The sequence below is a fragment of the Wickerhamomyces ciferrii genome, contig 00212 (genome assembly GCF_000313485.1).
Source record: "Wickerhamomyces ciferrii WGS project CAIF00000000 data, strain NRRL Y-1031 F-60-10, contig 00212, whole genome shotgun sequence".
NCBI classification, from domain to species: Eukaryota; Fungi; Ascomycota; class Saccharomycetes; order Phaffomycetales; family Wickerhamomycetaceae; genus Hansenula; species Hansenula ciferrii.
Genome location: NW_011887528.1, coordinates 1 through 25756, shown reverse-complemented (window position 1 = coordinate 25756; position 25756 = coordinate 1). Strand labels below are relative to the sequence as shown.

The 25756-nt window shown below is 26.7% G+C and overlaps 10 protein-coding genes across 10 annotated transcripts; 6 read left to right on the top strand and 4 right to left on the bottom strand.

The window, feature by feature from the left end:
- Positions 1-74: 74 nt before the first annotated feature.
- Positions 75-758, bottom strand: SPC25 (kinetochore-associated Ndc80 complex subunit SPC25; the record flags this gene model as incomplete). The annotated part of the gene is made up of 1 exon (XM_011274007.1): positions 75-758. The coding sequence occupies one exon, from the start codon at positions 756-758 to the stop codon at positions 75-77; it is 684 nt and encodes a 227-aa protein (XP_011272309.1).
- Positions 759-1050: 292 nt separating this feature from the next.
- Positions 1051-2367, top strand: ISC1 (inositol phosphosphingolipid phospholipase; the record flags this gene model as incomplete). The annotated part of the gene is made up of 1 exon (XM_011274006.1): positions 1051-2367. One exon carries the CDS (start codon positions 1051-1053, stop codon positions 2365-2367), a length of 1317 nt encoding a protein of 438 aa, XP_011272308.1.
- Positions 2368-3619: 1252 nt separating this feature from the next.
- Positions 3620-5005, top strand: MET2 (homoserine O-acetyltransferase; the record flags this gene model as incomplete). The annotated part of the gene is made up of 1 exon (XM_011274005.1): positions 3620-5005. The coding sequence occupies one exon, from the start codon at positions 3620-3622 to the stop codon at positions 5003-5005; it is 1386 nt and encodes a 461-aa protein (XP_011272307.1).
- A 192-nt stretch (positions 5006-5197) lies between these two features.
- Positions 5198-9175, bottom strand: ATG26 (sterol 3-beta-glucosyltransferase; the record flags this gene model as incomplete). The annotated part of the gene is made up of 1 exon (XM_011274004.1): positions 5198-9175. The coding sequence occupies one exon, from the start codon at positions 9173-9175 to the stop codon at positions 5198-5200; it is 3978 nt and encodes a 1325-aa protein (XP_011272306.1).
- Positions 9176-9449: 274 nt separating this feature from the next.
- Positions 9450-13313, bottom strand: CFT1 (cleavage/polyadenylation factor CFT1; the record flags this gene model as incomplete). Its single annotated transcript, XM_011274003.1, has 1 exon — positions 9450-13313. The coding sequence occupies one exon, from the start codon at positions 13311-13313 to the stop codon at positions 9450-9452; it is 3864 nt and encodes a 1287-aa protein (XP_011272305.1).
- A 651-nt stretch (positions 13314-13964) lies between these two features.
- On the top strand, positions 13965-14627 carry BN7_5396 (uncharacterized protein; the record flags this gene model as incomplete). Its single annotated transcript, XM_011274002.1, has 1 exon — positions 13965-14627. One exon carries the CDS (start codon positions 13965-13967, stop codon positions 14625-14627), a length of 663 nt encoding a protein of 220 aa, XP_011272304.1.
- A 292-nt stretch (positions 14628-14919) lies between these two features.
- On the top strand, positions 14920-16788 carry MPS3 (Mps3p; the record flags this gene model as incomplete). The annotated part of the gene is made up of 1 exon (XM_011274001.1): positions 14920-16788. The coding sequence occupies one exon, from the start codon at positions 14920-14922 to the stop codon at positions 16786-16788; it is 1869 nt and encodes a 622-aa protein (XP_011272303.1).
- A 932-nt stretch (positions 16789-17720) lies between these two features.
- BN7_5394 (uncharacterized protein) lies at positions 17721-19793 on the top strand (the record flags this gene model as incomplete). Its single annotated transcript, XM_011274000.1, has 1 exon — positions 17721-19793. One exon carries the CDS (start codon positions 17721-17723, stop codon positions 19791-19793), a length of 2073 nt encoding a protein of 690 aa, XP_011272302.1.
- A 549-nt stretch (positions 19794-20342) lies between these two features.
- Positions 20343-21230, top strand: TRM8 (tRNA (guanine46-N7)-methyltransferase; the record flags this gene model as incomplete). Its single annotated transcript, XM_011273999.1, has 1 exon — positions 20343-21230. The coding sequence occupies one exon, from the start codon at positions 20343-20345 to the stop codon at positions 21228-21230; it is 888 nt and encodes a 295-aa protein (XP_011272301.1).
- Positions 21231-21569: 339 nt separating this feature from the next.
- Positions 21570-22793, bottom strand: BN7_5392 (uncharacterized protein; the record flags this gene model as incomplete). Its single annotated transcript, XM_011273998.1, has 1 exon — positions 21570-22793. The coding sequence occupies one exon, from the start codon at positions 22791-22793 to the stop codon at positions 21570-21572; it is 1224 nt and encodes a 407-aa protein (XP_011272300.1).
- Positions 22794-25756: the final 2963 nt, after the last annotated feature.

Genomic DNA, 25756 nt, shown 5'->3' with positions numbered 1-25756 from the left:
TAATGTTACACAAAACTTAAACTCCATAAACCCCAAATTATAATACAATTGTTAATAACACATTGTCATCAAAACTAAACCATCTTCTTGAATGCTTGTCTTGCATTTTTCAAAAAACTATTTAAATTTCTTGTTTCATTAAATTTTATTAAAAGTTCATTAACATCATCTTGTGAAATTTCAGGTATTGTTGATAAATCTTCATATTTAGAACCATCAACTTTTAAATTCAATTGGAATTCTCTTTCTGTGTTTTTAGGATCAATATTATGGAATTTAAATGTCAAATAACCTTGTTTACCTCCTTCAATCTTTAGACTTAATACTTGTTCATAAATCAATACTTGTGGTATATCTCTTTCAGCTTGCTTTTCTTTAGATATTTTCAATTTATTCAATTCTTGCCTTCTTTCATTAACTTGATTTGATAGATCCAATACTTGTTTTTCCAAATTTTTACGATCTTCAATTAATGTTTCTTCTTTTAATTTTAATTCATTTAATCTTGAAGATGATGAATTTTTATCTTGGACTTCTTTTGCCAGTTCTTTATTTAATTCCACTTCTCTTTCAGCAAGAGATTGTAACTCTTTACCATATTCTTTATATTCATTCCTTAGATGTTGTAATTTATTTTTGAAATCTTCTTTTGATTTAATTATTTGAGATTTTTGATTTGATATATAACGTTCAAATTTTGTGGAAATTTCCTCCATTTTGGCCTCAACTTCTGGATCAAGCGTACGTATATCAGACATGATGAGCTAATTAACCAATAATTTATAATACAATGAATTCCACCAAAACAATCCCACTTCAATTTGGTTCAAATTCACAGAAAATGTCATAAAATTTCCAAATGTTTATTTGTTTTTATTTTTGTTTAGCTGGCGTTTGGCGGGTAACTTTTCTGGAAAATTCGCGCATTGTTTATGTTTTATTTTGACACACAAATTTAATATCAATTAATTCAATTTGATTACTGAAATATTGAAAGAATACTGAATTTGAATATCAATTTGATTGGATTTCCACCTGGTTAAGTTATTAATGGTCATGTCAGAGTCAGAATCAGATCTCTTAAAGCCAGAGGGACACAGTGCCAAACCAGGTTCAGGTTCCAAAATTAAATTCTTAACTTTAAACACTTGGGGTTTAAAATTTGTATCAAAATTTAGAAAAGATCGTCTTCGAGCTATTGGCGATAAAATTCGTCTGGAACATTTCAAATATGATGTTATTGCTCTACAAGAAGTTTGGTGTAAAGAAGATTGGGATTATATTGAAGAAACTGTTAGTGATTTTTTCCCATATAGAAGAATTTTTTATTCTGGTATAATTACAGGTCCTGGATTAGCTATACTTTCTAAAATTCCAATTGATTCAACTTTCCTTTATAGATTCCCTATAAATGGTAGACCAAGTGCATTTTGGAGAGGTGATTGGTTTGTGGGGAAATCAGTTGCTGTTACTTTATTAAGACCTTTAGATGATGATTCATTTCCTTTGGCAATTTTAAATTCTCATATGCATGCACCTTATTCACTTGAAGGTGATGCTGCTTATACATGTCATAGATCTTGTCAAGCTTGGGATTTTGCTAAATTATCTAAATTACTTTCTAAAGCGGGTTATGCTGTGGTAATTGTGGGTGATTTAAATTCAAGACCTGGTTCTTTACCTCATAAATTTCTTACATTAGAAACTACTTTAATTGATAGTTGGGAACAATTAAATGGTGTTCAAGATTTAAATAAGATTAAAAATCTATCACCGGATTTACAAATTGAAATTGGTGGTACAACTTGTGATTCAACTTTAAACACTTGGAGATCAAATCGTCATCCAACTGAAGCTTGTAGATTAGATTATGCACTTATTGATTCTTCCAAATTGAAAACTCTTGAGGCAAAAGTTGATTTTACAGAGCAAATACCTGAAATTGGTTCATATTCTGATCATTTTGCCTATTCATGTACATTACAAATTTCATCAAAAAATTCATATAAATCATTAACAAGATCAAATAGTATTACAGTAAATACAGTGGAATATTATGATGAAATGTTGGAATTATTGAGAAATTATAATAAAACTGCTAAATGGCAAAAATCATGGAGAGGTTGGCATTTTATTTTATCAATAGTTTTATTAATTATAATTCATATTGTGGCACCTTTTACATCCCAGAGAGCTTCATGGTCCTCGGTATTTTGGGTTTTCAGTGCTACAATAATTTCAATAACTGGATTAATTGATGGATTAATTTCTTATCTTTTTGGAAGATCTGAAATAAGAGCTTTAGAAGAAGTTAAACAAGAAGTTTTAGATGCTAAAAGAAGTTTACAAACAATTGTTTATAATTAAATGAGTGATGAATATATTAAGGGGGTGATGACTAATAGATAATAATGATCAATATTTAATGAATTTGTGGGTTGGATTATAGATATTAAGTTAAAATGGGATAATATGGGTTATTATGTTGAGATTAAAGGAATCTTTGTGATTAACTATTTGGTAAAAAGGATAAAGATAATCATTTGAATTAAAAATTATACAAAAACACACAATATGAATATAAAATCTAAAAACTTTTAAATTAGTGATTGGCCGCGCTAACAAAGTAAAAACATTAGATGGATTTTTGAATAGATATGATGAATAAAATATTTGCAATTGATTATGAATTGAATATAAAATAAAGAATACTCAAAATCAAAAACCAAAAAACAAAACAAAGCTGTAAAAGAACAAGAATATATCATAAACAAAGGGATATTTTAAAAAGAATTCAACATGAAACACCCTCATTAATATAAACTTATTCTATAATTTTATTTTTAAAGAATTCTTCAACCAACTTCCATAGAAATGAACAAATAGACCAATATATTCTTTACACTGTAGTTGTTGATTTGAGTTGAGTTGTGTGATCATTCAAGGTAGCTGGTCGAGATCATCTTAGCTTGACAACTAGTATAAAATCAAATATCCAATTCAATCCAATAATGTTGAGACAAATTTTATACTTAGAATTTGGTATAATATCGACTGATATATTAATGGTTAGTACTAAAAGCACCTGAACTATTTTCTCAAACAAAACAAGGGTTTGTCATATTGCTATTTATATCATGGTTCTATCAAACCTCATTGTCTTGTTTGAATAATTCTTCTCAATTTTTGGTTATCTTTATATGTTTTACATAATCAATAACGTAACCCAGTTGTTTTGAAAAGCCGCCAAAGCCCGAGAATCCCAAGCCATACTTTTTGACTCGCGAATGCTGTTTTTACTAATAAAACTGTCTAAATAGACCATTAACGTACAGATTTTCATGAGAGAAACTTCATTATGATCCTTGAAACTAACATAATATAATTGATATGTTTTTAACTGATAATATCCACATCAGACCATCACTACAACACTTTATTTATCAAAATCATCAAATGTCACATGATCTGACTCAGAATTTTTTTTTCTTTATTGTCGCGAAAATGTCATCAAAAAGTTGATAAGAAGCAGCTTTTTGAATCATAATGAGTAAAAAACATCAAAATCGGCTTTAGGAAAACAATTTTACTAAAGACAAACCAATATTGAATTACAATTATGGGTCAATATAAAATAATTGAATCTGAACCTGAAAATCCGTTTGCTTCACTTGTGCAAAATCAAACTATTGTGGAAATCCCAGAATTTGAATTGGAATCTGGGGAAGTTTTAACAAAAATTCCATTAGCTTATAAGACATGGGGTCAATTAAATGAAGCCAAAAATAATGTATTAGTTATATGTCATGCCTTAACAGGCTCTTCAGATGTTAGTGATTGGTGGGGTCCATTATTAGGTCCTGGAAAAGCTTTTGATCCAACTAAATTCTTCATAATTTGTTTAAATTCTCTTGGTTCTCCATATGGTTCTGCAAGTCCTGTTACAATTGATCCAAATACTGGTGAAAGATATGGTCCTGAATTCCCACTTTGTACCGTGAGAGATGATGTTAATATTCATAAATTAGTATTGGATGATTTAGGTGTAAAGCAAATCGCATGTGTTATTGGTGGTTCAATGGGTGGTACTTTAGTTTTAGAATGGGCAATTTTTGGAATTGATTATGTTCGTAATATTATTCCATTAGCAACAAGTGCAAGACATTCAGCTTGGTGTATAAGTTGGAGTGAAGCTCAACGTCAATGTATTTATTCAGATCCAAAATATCAAGATGGTTATTATGATCCAAAAGATCCTCCAAGTTCTGGTTTAGGTGCTGCAAGAATGACTGCTTTATTAACTTATCGTTCAAGAAATAGTTTTGAATCAAGATTTGGTAGAAAAGATCCAAGTATTGTTCAAAATAAAAATTCTTCAAAACCTCAATTAATTAGAGAATCTTCAACTCCACGTGAAGAAAATTGGGCAATTCATAATGAAGGTCATAAAGGTAGAAAATTACATAATAATCATAATGAATCACCAAGACCAAGATCTGATTCTCAAAGTTCAACAAATTCAAATACTTCCACAACATCATCAATTCGTAATAAACATCAAACTTTTTTCACTGCTCAAAGTTATTTACGTTATCAAGGTGAAAAATTTATTTCAAGATTTGATGCAAATTGTTATATTTCAATAACAAGAAAAATGGATACTCATGATTTATCTCGTAATCGTGAAGGTGATTTAGAAGATATTTTGAAAAATTTAAAACAACCTGCTTTAGTTATTGGTATAAGTTCAGATGGTCTTTTCACTTATACTGAACAAGAAACAATTGCTAAATTTATGCCAAATGCTAAATTAGAAAGAATTAATTCTCCTGAAGGTCATGATGCATTCTTATTAGAATTTGCAGCTATTGATAAATTAATTATTGATTTCTTAGCTGAAAATTGTAAAGAAATTGTTCAAGCTCCTGGTATTGAATGGAATGAAGCTATTGAAGATGTTAAAGATTCTGTTTTCGGTGAAGCTGAAGATGTTACAAACTGGTGAATTGATTTTAATAGACAATTTTGTATATATATTAATAGCATTATACCATATTAGTTAAGATTTCTACAGTAGATATTTCAATTTCATTATATTTCATTAAAAATAATTATCTCAATACATATATATACCCTTATAAAAACCGACACCCAAAACTCATAAATAACTTCCATATATAAACCCAATACGTCTTAGTTAAACCAGTAACCATGATCCTTCTTCTTCTAAATCCTTATCTTCATCAACTTGTTTAGCAACATCATCAATTTCATTAATATTCATAATTTGACTCTTTGAATCTTCATCAATTAATTCTTCTTCTTCATTAGTTATTATAACTGATTTCTTATTATTAACTAATTCTTTTGCATATTCTAATTCTCTATAAATAGTTTCAATTGCATTTGTAACACCATTTTCTTTACGAATTTTTTCACCAATAATTTTAGCTTTATTAATCATTCTTATATTTGTTGTAGCTTCTTTTAATGCTTTTGATAAAGTTTTAACATTTAATTTTTTTAAACCAATACCTGCTCCAATATCTTCAACTCTATTTGCATAAAAAAATTGATCTGCAAAAAATGGTTTTATAATTGTTGGTAATCCTGCTCTTAATGTTGCTCCTGTTGTACCTGATCCACCATGATGAACTGCTGCATCAATTTGTGGGAAAAGCCAATCATGTGGTAATGAACCTGAATTGAAAACTTCATAAGGTAATTCAATTTCAACAACATTTGAACCACCTAATCTTTCAGACCAACCTTTATTTAAAATACATCTAACATCAGACTCTAATACAGCTTCTACCACAGCTTCAGTTAATTCTTTTGGATTTGAAACAACAATTGAACCAAATCCAATATAAACTAATTTTTTACCATCAATTCTAGCTTGATTTATAAAATCAATTAAATCTTTTGGAGGTTTATAATCAATAGCTTCATCTAAAAACCAATAACCTGTAACTTTAACCCAATCATTAAAATCCACTGGAGGTGGGAAAACTGTTGGTGATATATTATATAAAAATGGAACTTTATTTTGTTGTAAAACATCTAAATTTGTTTTAGGTAAATTTAAAACTTCTTTCCTCCATTTATTAACTTGTCCACTAATACCTTTCCAAAATACATTTTCAAATAAAACATGAGTTAAATAATTATAACTACCACCCTTTTTCTGTTCTGGTACAATGAAAGCATGTGGATAAGCTCTTGTACGAGTCCATGGCATTGTAAAAGCTCTTAAATATGGAATATTTAATGCTTCTGCAATATGAATACCACCCATTGCTGATGGAGATTCTATTAATATATCAGTATCTTGACATGCTTCCCAACTTGAATTTAATAACTCTGTAATCCAACCTCTAAATTTACTTGAAGCTTCTTTAATTAATCCAACATTCATTGAGCCATGAGAAACCATTAATGACATTAGTTCTGTTGGATTACCTGCAATTTCTTTGAATTCTAAACCATGTTTCAAAATCCAATCTTCAAATTCTTTATGTGTAACAATTCTAACAATATGACCTTCTTTTTTCAAACCTAATCCAAGTGCAATATAAGGTTGAACATCACCTCTGGATCCAATAGTTAATAAAGTGAATTTACGAGGTGTTGAAGGTTTAATACTTGTTTTCATTAAAGGATGATCTTCAATCATTATTGGAACTTCAAATCCAGTATCTGAATGGATTTTATCTTCAAAATATTGAATTTTGGCAGCTTGTAATTTTCCACTTGTACTTAAAGCAGATTCAACATCATTTGAACCATTATCAATTATTGTACTATTGAATTTGTCCAATTGTTTTAATAATAAAAATTCACAATCATCTCTTGCAATATTTGAACTAAATTCAAAAAATAATTCTTCATGACCATGAATAACAATAACAAGACCTGAATAACCAAATTTAAAACCTTTTTCTTTATAAATATTTTCAATATCTTTATAAGGTAAAATCATCTTTGTATGGAACCCCGGAACTAACGATCTAAAACAAATTTCCTTCACACCAAGATAAACTTTCCCATAAATTGGTACATTTCTTTGTAAATGAGCATAATAAGCAGCAATTAAAAAATTATTTTCAGGTAAAGTAAAATGATCTAAAAATCTTTTATTTGCTTCAATTCTTTCTTTTGGTGTTGCTAAAAATTCATCTTCTAAACCTCTTTCTAAAGAATTTTCTTCCTCATAATGAACAGGATTTGATTGCCACATAAATGAAGCAGATTTTATAACTTTGGGGGTGAATTTAGTTATACTAGATTTAGCTTGATTTAAAGCCTTTCCTGGATTAATATATGCCGGTAATAGTGATGATGATTTATTTGTATCTTTTGGTTGTAACAGATTATCATGTTCAAGTTGTTTTGATATAAAATCTTCAGGTTCAACATCACCACCCTCTGCTTCTTCATCACTAGTTGTAACCAGAACATCTTCTTGATTTGTTAAGTTTGCAGAACTAACTTCATCTGAACCATTGAATTTTTCCACAACAGGTTCTTGTAAATTGAAAGAAGTTGGTGAAAAATTACCTTGTAAAGAATAGGAAGATGTTGGTGGAGCTGAAATTGGGGATAATGGAGGGGAAACTTCATCATTATTATGAGTGGCACATCTTGAAATTGGTTTATTTGATGTATTACTATTTGATCTTGATCTTGTCTTGGACAAGACTTTTTTCAATGGGAAAAAATTTGAAGTTTTAGATTTTTTAATTGTATTTAAATCTAATTTACCAGTACTATCAACAACATTTTCTGGAATTTTAAAATTATTATTATCTGATGATAAATTTGTATTTGCCTCTATAGCTTCATGAATTAATTTGGTAAATTCAGGACCTGAATTGAAAAACATGAAAAAATAATCATCAACAACAAAAGATTCAGAATTTTCCAATACTTTAATTTTTAAAGTTTCAGCAGATTCAAATATTGGAGTTTCTTCTAAATCCAAAATATTTTGTAGTGGCACTTTAACTGAAACACTATCACCTTTATTTCTACTTGCAAAGATATGTTTCTTCAATAAACCAACCCAAGATCTTGCAATATGAGAAGAATCAGCTTGGAATTTATAACTTTTAGTTTCTGTAAGGATTTTGAACCATGAACCATTTGATTTTGAAGTATGGTCTTGATGATGTTTTCCTGGAACACCTGGAACATGGGGTAATAGTCCGCCAGTTTCAGTTATAATTTCAGCTCTAAGTGCATTCTTCAAATCTATAGTTAACACTGGGAAATATAAATCAGTTGAATTATTATATAAAGAAAAAGTTTGATCTTTTAATACAGCCCAATATCTATTTTGTCTTGGAGAAGTTAATGAAATATTCATTGATAAATTACCCTTTAATGCAATTTTATCAGGTTTTCTTTTTTGTAAAAAGGCGAAAAATAATAAATGTGATTGTGTAAGATAAATATGACCTTGTAATAGCACATCTTTTAATAACCAACAAGGGAAATCAGCAAGGAAAATATCATTTGAATTGATTTGGAAAACAGATTTCAATTTATTACTTAATGCAATTGCTCTTTTTTGACAATCATTAACATCTTTTGAATGTTGATTTAATTTTTGTGCAATTGATATTTCAAACAATGTTGGAGATCTTTCTAATGAAGGGAAATCTTCCAAAGTGGGTATTTCATTTTGTTTTGATTCAATTGGTTGTTGTTCTTCTTGATCATGATTTTTCCCCGTATCCGCTTCAGTATCAACATCAAGATCCGAAGCATTACCTTCAGTAGCAGTATCATTTATTTGAATTTGACTATCAGCAACAGGTTCTTCCTCATCAATGATATCTTGTAGATTCCCATTATACATTGATGCTGTTGTTAACATTGAAACAAAACTTTTTGCCATCCCAGAAGGTTTTGCAACATCTAATTGGTCTCCAGCACCACCACCACCTTTAGAAACATGATAAGCATTTGAATCTGTGATAGATTTGGAAGATGATCTTCTTGTACCGATTCTAGACAAAGAGGAAGCCAATGGTGATAAAGATCTCTTGACTGGAGGAGGTGATAATGCAGCTAAACTTCTAGATGCAGATTTGAAACTTCTATTAACGCGCTCCAAAGTAGGAGAGCGGCTTCTCCTAGAACGCTCTTCTGGTAGCGTATCCTCTTCCATGGCGAGCCTAGTGTAGCATGAAAGAATCCCAGCAAAAGCCCAAGTGATTAATAATCTTCTTTCTTAATTGATGTTTTTTTGGATCTGTTGATGTTTTTTGAATCTGTTGATGTTTTTTGTTTTTGCTTTGAAATTGACATTTGCGATAACAAATTTTGATAAAAAGCACGTGATCGACACTATAAACTATGTGACAAAAATTAAATTAATTAGAATTTCTACAATTCAACGATCAATTAGTGATCTATTCATGTTTATTTGATGATGTCTATGTTCATTGCAGATTCTTTAATGTGTTTTCAATTGTGATAAAGTCCTTGAAAAGCTCCAAATAATCATTTCTACCAACTTTAGCACTAAATTGTTTTCTTTTATCAACATTTAAATTAATAAACCATTTCAATAATCCAAATTCAATGATTGGTTTCTGACCTTGTTCATTTGCACTAAATCTATTAGATCTTGGGTTCAATCCAACATAATGTGCAATTTTATCACTTAATTGTTGTTGTAATATATATAATCTTCTATAACTAATTTCATCAATTGGAATCATTTTGAAAATTGATCCATCAACATTAACACCAATATTTTGATAACTTGTAATGGAACCTTGATCAAATTCATTAAATTTAGGTACTAATTTCAAACATGTTGTGATAGAATTTGTAGTAAATGTTGATTTTTGTAATAATTTTTGTCCTGATAATGATTTTGGATCATCTGGTTGATATGTTAATAAATGTAATGATTCTTCATCATCTGCAACAAGGAAATAAATTTCTCCATCATCAACTATAAAATCTGTTGTTATAGCATTAAATCTTTGTTGATCTTTACCTAATAATAATAATCTATATGGTTCTGCATCAAAACCTAAAAACCAAATACTTTTCATTGAATCTGAAATTAATAATAAATTACCAAAACTTTTGGAATCTGATAAATAAGTTGCACAATCCATAAATGCTACTGGAACAGTACTATTATCTTGTTGTAAATCTCTAATAATGATTTTTTGTCCTTGACTTGTTAAAAATCTACCACTAATTTCATTAATTGTTGTAACTGCACCTTTAACAACTTCTTGGAAAATTTCTTTAAATTTATAAATTGCTTCAGGTTTTGTTGGATCTGGAACAATTGAAATTATATCAATAATTTTAAATTCTCCAAATACTGATAAATCTTCTAATCTATATTTACCAATACCAAAAATTATAAATTCCTTCTTTTTCTTGGAACGTGAAGAAATTGTTAAATTAATTGAACGAACATCATTTATAATTTCATTTTCTTCCATTTCAATTTCATCAATTATAGTCCAATTAATTGGATTAATTAATTTTAAAAATCCTTTAAAATTTTTAGCTTTTGGTTTTTCAGATTCAGATCCAACAATTGGTACACCATCTTCATCAATTGCATTATAAGAAATTTCTTCAAATGTTGAAACAATAAATAATCCAGAAGTTTCATGATATGTAACTTTATTTGGAGTTTGTCCCAAAGATACAATTTCAATTGGTAAATTTTGTGAATAATTAAAATTTTCACCAATTGGTAATGAACAAATTCTTGCAGTTTTATCAATATCAATATACATAAATTTTGAATCATCATCTTTATCATTTGAATCTTTAATTTTACATATGGAGATTGCAGTTTTTGAAGTAAATTTAAAAATTTTTGGAATTGAATGATTTGTTTTCCAAATTATATATGGTTGTTTACCTGTAACAAATATAAATTTTTGATTCTTAATATTTAATTTAATTAATTTTTTCTCTAAAATTGTTGAATCAATCCATAAATTTTCTGGTGCACCTGTAATTAAATTTAAATTTTCAATTTTTTGAAAATTTGATATATTATTAAGATCTTTAAAAATTTTATAAAGTATTAATTCACCACCAATTGTTAAAATTGTTAAAATTTCCTCTGAATGAAATTCATCACCAATTTCAGAAAATTCAATTTCTTTAATAAAAGGATCTGGTATAAGACCTTTTGTTGATTCAAATGGAATAATTTTAGAAACTTCATTTAATTTATTAATTTGATCAATTTGATAAACTTGTTCATTATGATTTTTTTCAAAAATTAATATTTGATTATTAACTGTAGTAACCATAAATAATATATTTGAATTTTCAATTTTTGGATTTTCATCATTTAATGATCTTTTTGAACCTCTTTTATCATTTGATAATAATTTACTTAATGATATAGTACCAAAAGTTATAATAATATCACTTATAATCTTTGGGATTTTAACTTTATTTAATTTTTTACCCTTCGGATCCATTTCAAAAATTTTAACTTCACCTTTTGAACTTGTTATAATAATAAAAGGATCAAAAATTTTACCATTTATAATTTCAAAATCAAAATTAATTTGTAATAATTTTTTAAAATTTAAATCAAAAAGATAAACATTATTTGATGTGATTTGTAAAATTCTTTTTTGTGATTGAATTGTATCAATATTGATTGTAATATTATTATTTTTAAAATCAAAACTTTGAAAATTTTTAAAATTTTCATTTATAAGGAAAATTTCACTTTTAAAATTTTGTAAATCTGTTGTTATTAAATATTTATTCAAAATATTCCAAGTTTTATTAATATTATTAAATTTTAATGATGAATGAATTTTTGGTTGAATACTTTGATTAAATAAAGTTAATTTCCCTTGTTTACCTTCACCTGATGTCCCTACAATGGAAACATCATTTTGATTTGGATTTGTTAAACCTTGAATTAAAGAATTTGGATTTATTTTCCCCAGTGTAAATGAACTTAATGGTCCAGCATTGAATAATTTATCTTTAATTTGAAGATTGAAATTTATTAATTCATCATCATTATTATTATTCAAATCTTCATCTTCATATAAATCTTCATCATCATCATCATTATTAGTTTTAGTGGCTGCCGGGGTGGTTGGTTTTGCTTCATTTGTTTCTTGTTTTAATTTTTCATATTTAATCAATATAGAATCTGATGATTGACAACCAATAAAGATATTTTGTTCATCAATATTTGTAATTGAAATTGGAGACCTTATTTGTAAATCTTTTTCAAATTTTGTTATTAATAAATCTTTAACAGATTTACCATCAATGAAAAATTGTAAATTATAAGATTCACCAAATTGATCAATAATTAAGATATTTTTATCATTTAAAATTTCAACTTTTGAATGTTCCAAAAAAATATTTAAATCAGATTGGTCTTTCAATTTGAAATCTGTTATATCTTGATAATATTTATTCAATCCAATACCTTTTGTATTACCTGAATTATCAATATGAATAATTTCATTACAACCAATTAATAAAGTACCATTTATTGGATCTGGTAAAGGTTTTACAAACCATAAATCATAAGGTAAATTTTCCACTAATAAAATTGCAGTAGATGAATCATTTAATAAATCTAAAGATAAGACAACAAAATTCACCGTGTCCTTTTTAATGGATAAATCACTTGCCCAAGTTTGTTCTTTATTATGTAAAATTGCTAAAGTTGGATCTCTATAACTATGTAGGAAATCACAATCTATTATATTTGATACTGTTGATTCTAATTTATTAGCTGGTAATATTATTGAGTTATGGAATAATTCAATATTTTGTTGTTGTTGATCATTTGATTGAGTATGATGATCATCATCAATAATTTCATCATCATCTTGTTTAAAAGGTAAAAAAGCTAATAAATCATTATAAACAACTAATGAAGTTTGATTATTAGGATCAATTTTCAATTGAGATTCATTAATTTTAGAAATTGATTTAGTATAAAATTCTGATTCATAATAATGTAATGAATTTGTTTGAATTGTATTTAAATCATGATCAAATGAAACAATAGATAATTTAGCTAAACTTGTTAAAATGGCCAATTGATCATACTGTGAGTCTGGTAATTTGATTGATTTGATTCCAATGATTTTACCATTCAATTTAAATTCATGATTTAATATTAATTTATCATTTTTAGAATCAATTTGGAAAACTTGTAATAATGTATTCTTCACCACAATGAGATCCTTTTTCGTTAGACTTGTGAAATGACAGCTTATAGAGTCTGATACCACTGTAGGATCGATGAATTGATCATAAACATCCATTATCAGCACCAATTAACCACCAAATAACCACCTTTGAAACCTCTGTTTCTTTTGTTTCTCTTTAAGATTTGTTTTGATTTTGATTTTTTAATTTTAATTTAAATTTCCAACATTGAAAAAGTGGAAAAACTTGAATTAAATATCCTAATCGGGTAATACTATCAAATAGGAAACTTCAATGATGGTTACATGGCGATGGTCTTCGACTATGTCAATTTTACAAGTGTCAATAATAAATATAATTAAATACTCAAAAAGAATAGTGATGATTTTTGATTGAACTATTCTACTTTGATGGTTTGATATTGCCGAAATTAAGTTTCTGCTCTCTTTTATTGGATATTTACCATTTAAAATAAGCTGAACTGGCTGGGTGTGGTATATTATTTGGAATGCTATAGAGTTTCTGTCTGCAAACTGCAAATATGGATTGAGGTGATTAAATGAGAAGTGTGATATAACTTCTGATATTCTCTTTATACAAGCTCAACTAAGGGGGAAGATGTTTGAATTGAGCTAAAATAAAAACTGAGAGCTTTCTGATTATTTCCAAATGTTCTGTTTCCTCTTCACATATCTCTTACAGATCAATTAACAACAAAGCTATAAGAAATCATCAAGACTCAACAAGTTGATCAATTTATATACATAATGACTTATAATAAGATCTCAGCTAGTTCAGCTAACATACGTGAAGAGATTTGCGTTCTTGATCCTTTATTTTATGCTGATGAGTTTGAAAGTTCTTCAGTTTATCTTCAAGATGATACAGAAGACTCTCTCACAAACAGTTTCAATTCATTAAAGCTCAAGAAATCATTTAAATCACTAGACGAGCGTAGAGCTAAACTTCGAAACTCAGATGATCATTTTACAATATTACAATTACCAAAATATAATTCATTTACTGGTAAATCCTTACCACCAAAACCAAGATCAACATTGAAAAATTTTACTATACATCAAGATGAAAATAAAGAAATTATTAAAATTAATGAACAAAGCTCCAAATTAATTGAAACTTTTGGTATTGATTTTAAATTGTATCTTGATACAGGGTTTCATTTATCTCCATTCACTCAAATTCAATTTAAAAGATATCAAAATGAAGAATCTAATGTAAATATTCCAATTGAATATAGAATTGATTATAGTATTGATTTATCATTAATTGGACGATTTGTTGATGAAAATTATGATATATTGGATGAATTTGATGATGATTTTTTTGAATATGGTGATGTAATATATTTGGATAATTCTGATGAAGATGATTTTGAAAATGAAGATGATTCTTCTGATGAAGAAGGTTAATACCTAGATAATGAATTGCTTGCTTTGAGAATCATTCCCATAGTATTATATAGTAGGATATATAGTTATTTAATCCCAAACTCTCTTCATTCATGATCACTACTTATAATTTGTAATTATTCCCACCTCTCGGTTAAATGAAATTAAGGTCAAGCGGTTAAATGAATAATTAGTGATATTCGCGATTTTCAAAAATTATATACGCGTTTTAAAAGTAAACAAAATATAAACTTTCAAATCACAATTTTGATCCAATAGACCAAATACATTTGGTGAATTGAATCGAGTGCTAATGAGTCAACCATATCAACCTAGTACAGATATACCTGATGTTGATCAGAATTCAGAAAATGGGTTTGGTATTGATCCGAATTTACTGAATGGAAATTTTAAAAAATATAAAACTTATGAAAAAAATGATGATGATATTCAACTTGATGGTGATGGTACCGTGGTAGAGAATGGTAAAGTGTTGGGTAATGATAAGATAGTACAGAATGGTAAAGATGGTAATGTATTAGATGCTGATGTATTAATTGATGGTGATCTATTAGATGATGATGAAGATGATGATGATTATATTGAAGATCAAAAAGTTTTTGAAGAATTATCTGAAGATGAAGATGATTATGAAGATGATGAAGAATATGATGATGATGATAATAATAATCATGATGATGACTACATAACAATAATATTAAAATTTATATTAAGAATTGTTTTCAAAATTCAAAAAAATTGGTTTAAATCATTATTATATGGAATAATTTTTTTAATAAATTTATTAATAATTTCATATTTAACATCATCAAATAATAATCAATATAATTCAAATGATGAAATTTTAACAAATTTTAAATCTTTTAGTGATATTTCTAAAACTATTGCAAATTTACAATGGCAAATTAATGATTTAAATATCAAAAATAAAAATAAATTCCATGAATTTAGACATTATTTAGATTCCAAGATTGATGAATTTAATAATAAATTTACTCAATTAGATTCAAATGTATTATCAATCACAAAAGCAAATGAAGAAATTATATCTAGGTTAGATTCAATCAATTTAGAAACCATTGGATCTAAATATATTAAAGATGATAGAATTCCTATAATTTTAGATGATAATTCAAATATTAAAATATTACCAGAATTTGCAGATTTCTTGGAACAGAAAATTAAAAATCTGGTTAATAAGTATGAACCAACATTAGATTTAAAGTTCCAATTAAATTATGAAAAATTTATTGAAGATTATGTTTATGATATTTTAAATAATAAAATTGGATTTATGAATAAAGATGAAATTTTATCAATAATTCAATTACAATTTAAAGAAAATAAATCAAAATTAATTTCAGAAATTAAAAAAATTAATTCAAAATCAAATATTGATTCAAATATTTCAAATGAAAAATTAATTAATAAATCTCCAAGAAAAATTAATAAAATAAATTATGGTCAAGCAGTTTCAGGTGCAAGAATTTTAAATTATTTAACATCGCCAACTTTTAATCAACAAAATTCCCAGAAATCTTTCATATCAAAGTTTTTCCCTAATGATCAAGATGATGATAATGAATCAAATTCAATAAATTCACCATTTATAATATTAACATCAAATGAAGGATATTGGAAAAGTTCTACAATAAATAATACACAATTAGGTATTAAATTCTTAGATCCAATTTATTTAAGTGATATATCATATTTACATGGTAGATTTATAAATGGTGGTATATTAACAAGTTGTCCTCAAATATTAGAATTATATGTTAATGTTGAAAATCAGGAGGAATTAATTGAAAAATTACCAAGGACACCAATTTTTTTACAAAATCATATTAAAATAAGTGAATTAAATTATCATTTAAATGAACCTGAGGAACAATTTTTCCAAATACCAAAAGAATTACAATCATTTATTATAAAATCCCTAATAATCAAAATACCAAAAAATTATGGTGATGAATTTTTTACAAGTTTTTATAAATTAAATATTCATGGATTAACAAAATTTGATTTATATTCAATACAAAAGATTATTAATGATGATAAGATTGATAATGTCATAAAGAAGAAGTTAAATCAAGAGAATAATGAAGTTGATTACTCAAATGATATACCAAAATTTGGTTCAGATCCAATAGCTTTTTAAATATACTTTTCCAAATCGGGTAATTAAGTGCATAAATTATTCGTTTTTTGACGTTATCAAAAATGTGCAAATTATGAAAATTACGTAAATTATATAAATTTTCGCAATTTTTGCCAAAATTCAACAATTTTTTAAACATGTGTTCACATTTTTACATAAAAATTCACAGCCAAATTACTTGATTAGGTAAAACGATAATACGTGTGGTTACTCTAATAGGAAACAAAGGTGAACAAAATAAAGGTGAATTTTACAAAACAAGTAATTTTAAAAGTGTCAAATGCCAAATTGCAAATGAAATAAAATGAAATTGACAAGATTTGATTTTTAAAGGACAATTAAATGAAATGAAATCAATGAAATGAAGTGAAGTAAAAGGAAATCAAATGAATGGGAATGAATAGAATAAAAGTATAATGAAATGGAATAGAATAAAAGATATCTTAATGAACTTGTAGAAGATTGAAATAGCCTAAACTTGTATCAAATCAACTAAAATATTGTGTATCTGATCTAGCTATATTTAGTCTCTTTACATAATCACCGTTAAGATAAGTAATTAAACAATTGTGAAATTTATTTGAAACAATTCTCAACAAGTCATCTGCCTAGAGAACTACATTGCTAAAACAAATAAGAAGTACTATTTATTCAATAGTTATTCAATAGTTATACTATTCCAAGATCATCAGTCTATCATTCGTTGCTCATTGCTCGTTGCTGCTGATTAAGCCTATAGGAACATTAGGAAGGAACGAAAGGAACACACTAAACAACGCCATCTTTGGGCTGTGATATATAAGTATTTGAACTCCAGATTATCACATATTCAATATTTGTTATCAATATCGATAAAGTATCAAAGTATCAGGTTATCAAGGTACACTTCATTAGACGGTTACACGGTTACACGGTTAGACAAAGTATAGATCATGGCTATTAAAGACCTATTCAAGCTGAAAAAGAAGGAGCAACAACCAAAAGTTGAAGCAAAAGATTCAAAATTCCAATCAAGTGGTTCTCAAGGATTCCAAGGTCCTCAAGGTATTCAAAATACCCAATCTCAAGGCACTCAAGGTCCATTTACTGATAGTTCTGAAAATGTCCCATCAACTTCAACTTCATTCACTTCAAATAATACAGATTTTATTCCAACAAGTTCAAATTCAAATATTTATAATCAATATAATAATTTAAATTCAAATCAAGATATTCCAAGAGAATTAGTACCAATTATTACATTGATTAATTGTCAAAATTCAAGAATTTATCTTCAAGATCAATTATACTTAAATATTGAAAAAAATGATGGTGGTTTAGAACAAGATTTATCTTACCAAATTGTTGATGGGTTAATTAAAGGTAATCAATTGATTTTACATAATTCAAATAATGAATTTAAACCAATTTCAATTAATTTATTAGAAGCAACCGTTAAATTAGTTGCAAATGAATTATCTTTAATCCTTTCATCATCAAATAAATTAGCATATCATTTAAAATTTACTTCATTAGATCAATTACAAAATTGGATTAGTTCTATAAAATTATCAAATTTTGAATTTAATCATTTAAATCAAAGTTATACTGCTTCTTTATTAAGTTCTAAAGCTACATTATTATCTGATATTCATGTCTTAATGGCTGAAACTAAATATAAGACTGGTGAATGGGTTAATATTAAATTTAAACAAGATTCAAATTGGATTAAATCTTATTGTATTATTACACCAAGTGATAAATCTAAAAAAAATAAGAAAGTTAAAAATGGTTCAATTCAATTTTATACTTCATCAAAAGCTAACAAGAAACATTTAATTTGTTCAATTAATTCAATTGATTCATGTTTTGCAGTTTATCCAAATCATGTTGATTTAATTGATGATTCTACATTATTAAGATTAAATGGTGATTTAAATATTTATAACCTAGGTTTAAAAATTGATGATATTGATACAGATCCAACTTCACCAATTTCAAGAACAAATTCAATTAAATCAAATTCACCACCACCATCTGGAGGAGGAAATCTCGGTGGCTTAAGATCAAGATCAAATTCAAATAGATCACATCTTAGATCTTCATCAATTTCTTCAATTGGTTCATCAAAATCTTTAAAATCTTGGAATATTAATAATACTTCACTTTATATTTTACCAAAAACTCATAATGCTGTTAAGAATTTTGAAACTTTAATTAGATTTTTATTACCATTATATGATTCATTCCAATTATATGGAAGACCAAAAAGATTAATTTCTGAAAAAAATGATTATGGTTCTTTATTATTTGGATTACCAAGTTTACCACATACTGAATATTTAACTTCACAATTAGCTCGTGATTTAATTCAACAATCTTGGTCAAAAATTTTAACAAATGATGAATTTTTCAATTATAATTTATTATTTTCCAACAAGATTCAATCATTATATCAATCAACCCAAGGGTTTAAAGGTTTTGGTGATTTGAAGAAAACTTTAAATAATGAAATTACATTTGAAGATCCAATTATTAAATTTAATAATAATTTAACTATACCAGATTTTCAAATTGATCCTCAACAAACTCCAAAATATGCTTTTAGTATTAATGATTTACCAATTAATGCAAATGATAATTCAAATTCAAACTTTAACTTAAATGCTCCATTAAGTGCAGGTCCAACTTCATCAACAACTCCAGTTCAAGGTCAAGGTCATTTAAGAATTCCAAGTTCTTCATCAAATTTCCAAAATCAAAATCAATCATTATTAAATTCTTCATCTTATTTACAAAATTCTTTAAATTATGGTAATAATGGTAACCAAGTTCCAATTATTAAATCACCAAGATTAAGATCAAATTCAACAAATATTGGTAATTCAAATTCAACAAATTTTGGTCCAAATTTATCAATTAATAATACTTCAAATGGTAATTCAAATCAAACTTCACCAATTTTATCAAATGGTTTTACAAATGATAAAACTAATCCAACAAATTCAATTCCAGCTGTTGCATAATTTAAATCATGTATACTAGTTCTTTTTTATAGAGTTTACACATATATTGTTTCAATTTTTGTTTATTTTTGCTATGGTTTTAAAAGGTTTATTATAAATTAAAGGGTATATCAAAGAAAATATCAATTATCCATACATTTACCCTCATATTATTATCTGATTTCAAGTTTTTATCTTTGTTTTTTTGTTATATTTGATTTCAAGTTTTTTGCTTTATAACTTTTTTTGTACTACTTTATATCACTCATGCTGTTAACCAGGTTTATATATATACTATGTGACAATTATATGTCTATTATATCAAATACTTTGTTTATATAAATGCATATCATACAATTTTTATTAAAAAAAAAATGAAATTTGTAGTTTTATTAAATTGAAATGAGTTTATATGGTTATTATATCATCCAGACACCAACCCAAAATTTTATTATTCGCGAATTTTAGAGATGTGAAAAAAAAAATTTATTATAGAGATGAGCTTTGTTTATGTCTTATCAATAAACAAATCACATTTGAACTTATTGAATATCACAAGAACATATAATCATGTCCGAGGAAAGAGAAACTAGACATGCCAAAAGACAAAGACTTCAGTCTCAATCTGAAAAAAGATTACAATATCGTGAAGAACAAGAAATTAAAAGAAAAAATTTAAAACATGTTAAAATTGATGAAAATTTAATTAAAGATCAAGATTCAAATGATTCTAAATTACCAATCAAAAGATTCTATAGACAAAGAGCTCATTCAAATCCTTTTAGTGATCATAAATTAGAATATCCAAGATCTCCAGATCAAATGAATTGGTCAAAATTTTATCCAAAATTTGTTGATGAAACAACTGGTAAATTATCAAAACAAGTTACAATTGCAGATATTGGTTGTGGTTATGGTGGATTAATGATTGATTTATCACCAGCTTTCCCAAATAATTTAATCCTAGGAATGGAAATTCGTGTTCAAGTTACAAATTTTGTTGAAGATCGTATAATTGCATTAAGACAACAACATTTTAAAGAAGATAAATTTCAAAATATTAATGTATTAAGAGGTAATGCAATGAAATTTTTACCAAATTTTTTCCAAAAGTCACAATTAGAAAAAATGTTTTTTTGTTTCCCTGATCCTCATTTTAAACAAAGAAAACATAAGGCAAGAATTATTACAAATACTTTATTAAGTGAATATGCTTATGTTTTAAAAGAAGGTGGTATTATATATACCATAACTGACGTTAAAGATTTACATGATTGGATGGTTAAACATCTAGATGAACATCCATTATTTGAAAGATTAGATGAAAATTTCGAAAAAAATGATGAATGTGTGAAGATAATGTTTAATAGTACAGAAGAAGGTAAAAAAGTTGAAAGAAATAAAGGGGATAAATTCTTTAAATGTTATAAAAGATTACCAGATCATCCAAAACTCTGATTATTATCTTTGATTGAGATATACAACTCACAAATTTCATTTTGCACATATTACAATTTTTAATCTTGATTTGTTATAATTTAACATTTATGGGATAGGATTAATCAAATTTACAAATATTAGATGATATCGACATTGACATTTTCATATAATATGATCAATACGCTATAGTTTGGATCTGTAATTAATTATAATGCTCCAAATATTTTAGAATTAACGTACTAAGCTGTATAATCTCACATTAATAAATTCTTTATAGTCTGAAAATATTATATTATATTTAGTATACAATTAATCACTAGCTATATATAAATTATAAATGGATCAGCTGGATGATCATCAATCGCCACCATTATTATAACTTTTGTTTTTTTGACAAACAAATATCATTAAAAAGAATAGAGCAATAGACCCACCTACGTGGAACAAAGACTTTAGAAACTCATTAATGATGAGAATAATAAATTTAAAAATCCAACCAGCTTTTGATTTACCATGTGAACATTTATTCCTAATCAACATCAAAAGAAAAAAAATTAATCTGGTTACTAATGGTGTTATACAAATTTCATTAAATTCTGTAGTAAACACACCAAAGACTAGATGCAGCGTGACAGCCATGTAAAGGTGATTATTCTTCTTAAAGCTATGCGTACCTGCAAATATAAAAAACGTTATAAACTTCAAAACGAAAAATAATGATTTCATAATGTTGGTTTTAACTAAAGAACCATAAGCTTTTGAGCTTAACAATGCTTTCTCCAACTTTCCCCAGTCTGTGGGTGGAGTCTTTGATCTAGTGAGTTCTTCTCTAACTAATTTTCTTAATTGGTAAATATGCACTTTATTGAAGCTCTTTAAAATAGTAATTGATTGATTCTTAGATTCTGATGTATCATTTGGTTGATTCTTAGATTCTGATGTATCATTTGGTACTTGAAATGATCTTGAATCACCGGCATGTTGTGGATCATTTTGACAATCTAGCTCATCAGTAAGTCCTGCATATTTTTCAATATCTTCATCTAGATTTGATGAGCTGTAATTGGTCTGATCGATCTTCATATGATTCCTATTGATATAGGTTTGCTCTCGAATCTTGTCTTTAAGCTGAACGATTTCTTGTTGTAACCCATCAATTTGTTCTTGATGTTTTCTGTCATTATCTTTTAATATTTTAGTTATTTGATACAGCATGGACTCTGAATTCTCTTTTACCATATTACCTAAATTTTCCATTAAATGAGTGCAGTTACCACAATTGGCAGTGGAAAGATTTTGAGCTGGAAGACAAGCGCTTTGAGAGTTATCAGTATTTGATTTCAATTGCGAACTTGTAGGGACATTTTCATCAGGAGTAATTTTATCAACAGCAACAGTTGTATGGTAGTTGTGAATATTATCGTCAACCTCTGAAATACGTTCATTACCAGCTGTTAAAGCTCGTCTATCCTCATCCACGCGATCTAGTAATTTCCCAGATTTTGAATCATCATGATTTGAAGAACCAGGTGCACTAATTGACTTTTTGTCGACGAAAATTCTTTTAAGACTAAATTGCATTATCGATTAATTATATTATCAGCTCTTGAATTTATCTTCAATTCGAATTAAATTATAATTTAATAATTAATATTAATTTTATATTATGAACTGTTGGAAATAAGAAATGAAAAGCATCCAAAAATAAGGATAAGCTTACTTAATCATTATATAATACGAAGTCACATGTGATCAGGTGATATTTTTAGGGCACAAGAAAATAAGAAACTTATAGTAAGAGCAATAATTTAGTATCATACAATTTAAGTTTATTGAAAGGTAAACAATAAAAGAAGAGGAGAGTTGAAAAGTAAACAAATATAAAAAGGAAGCAAAAAGGTAAACACAATATAAGATTGAAATGTAAACAAGTTATAAAGCTGAAATGTAAACATAAACATGAACTTGAAAGGTAAACAATCATAAATGAATAAAGGTAAATATAACATAATGTTTACATTAGGAAAAGGAAACAAGTAAACATACTTGTTAATATAGAAAGTGTACAAACAAATTGGCTTCCAAAAGATTATAAAAGGAGAAGGGAATTCCCAAATTTCCAAATTATTTTGTCTCTTCTACTTTTTCTTTCTATATAGGAATTCAATATTATTAACACATAGTTAAAACAATTATCAATCATAAGTTTTATTAAGTATATTTACACATCAACGTAGATAAACTTAACACAAAGTCCAACAAACAATTAAGCAATTAATAATCAATTAGATTATTATATTATTAAACAATTACAAACAATATTTATATATCAACAATTATTATTATCAATTAATTACAAATAGCTATTATCAATTATTATTATTAATTATTAAATTTAAAACTAAAAAATATAAAACCTCCAATAAAAACTAAAAAACATATTATTTATATTATTAACATATTCAATTTATAATATTATAAAAAACCAAAAAACATATTTATTATATTATTACTCATAGCTATATATATTATAAAAACACAAAAATATTAAAGCTCTCTTATATTATCAATCAGTACTGAATTTTATCAAACAATATTATCTTATCTATTATATTTCATAACTTAAATCAATTATTATTTATATTATATTAAAAGTCTCCAAAAACATATTTAAACTATTATTTATATCAATATATCAATTACAAAACAAAGTTATATTAAATTATATTATATCTATTTCTATTATCAACAGCTTAAACAAATAACAAAGTCGATTAACTAAAAACGCGTTTATATTATTAAAGTTTATATTATCAAATCTATTATATTATTAAATTATATTTTATCAAAGAGAGAAATCAATTACAATATTATCTAAGGCCGTTATTATAAATCTTATCAAATTATATTCACTTATATTTTTATTAACAGTTGCAACCAAAGACTACTTATTATATATATATTCTATTAGTCTTTTCAAGTTTAACAAGTATCTATTCACTGCGCAGGAATTATACTTATATTTATATTTATTAAACTATATTATCTTATTCTAATTCATTAGATCATTAATTATCAACCATTAACGTCATGTCTGAATTTCACACCGTTTCAGGGAATATTGATTCCAATGCCGATGTCTTTTACGACTCAGCTGAAAGTAATCAAGACTTTATTCAACATGAACAAATATATATGTTGTAGCCCACCAACTAGTTTGACCCACGAACAGCAGATGTTCGTGGGCACCGACCCACCAACAATGAATGTTCGTAGGCACAACCCACCAGCATTTTAGAGTTCGTGGGCACTAACCTGTCAACATAGGATGTTGGTGGGCTGCCCGTCAACATTTTATATAGCATAATAACATATAATATAACATATGAACCCAATTGCTATTATATATTGTAGTCTTATCAAGAAATACTTAAGCTCAAATGTACCAGATATCTCAACAATTTTGAAGATTGAATTATTCTAGTATATCTGCAGCGGCAGGAAAGTGTTGAAATCAATAAAAGTCAAAAGCCCTAATGTTGTCCAGTTGGTTGATGTCGACGATAAATCACTCAATATGTAGGTTTATAGAAGAGTAAGCAGATGAATTCAAATTTATAGAAGTTATATTGTGTTATAAAGACCTAGCCAATACTGTTACGTACCTGATCCAACTACTAGAGAATTGTCTAATTAAAACAGAATGATACTGACTATAGTACGAAATATTAGAAGAGTCTAGTCGTAATTATTAAGTCGTCATAACTAACCAAACATCAGAAAACTATATAAAAGAAATAAATTGTTTAATACATTATCCCCCATTTGTTTTACTACAAGTATACGGCCGCCATTACAATTATCATTGGTAAGAACTTTGATTCAAGTTAAATTATCTGACAACAACAGTCAATCACTCAAACAGGCTCTCAATAGTAGTTGTATAATTAATGGATCACTTCATTATCATGTGTACTATACTACTATACTTATATAATGCCATATAATGGTTTAATATACCCATATATCGCTAATTATTATACCATGATGGTTCAATTATTTCAATAATCATACACCATCCCAAAAGAAACCCGGCCCGTCTTTAATAAATTTTTGAAGAATATCGATCAATATCTAAATATTGAAGTCAATATCATGACCTTTCAGAAATAGCTTTAAAGTACATGGGCATATAACTAAATTTTTGATATGTCTTAGTACAAAAATATTATAACAATATTTTACTATACAGAATGTTGACGGGCAGCCCACCAACATCCTATGTTGACAGGTTAGTGCCCACGAACTCTAAAATGTTGGTGGGTTGTGCCTACGAACATTCATTGTTGGTGGGTCGGTGCCCACGAACATCTAATGTTGACGGGCAAAATTGTTGGCGGGCTACAACATATACTAAGTTTTAACTATATAAAATTTGCAGATAACAAATTACGTGCATGGATCATATTCCATTAAATAAAATAATAATATTGGAACATTAATATTAGTATCATGATCATGACGTTTGTACCACTTATAGCTAT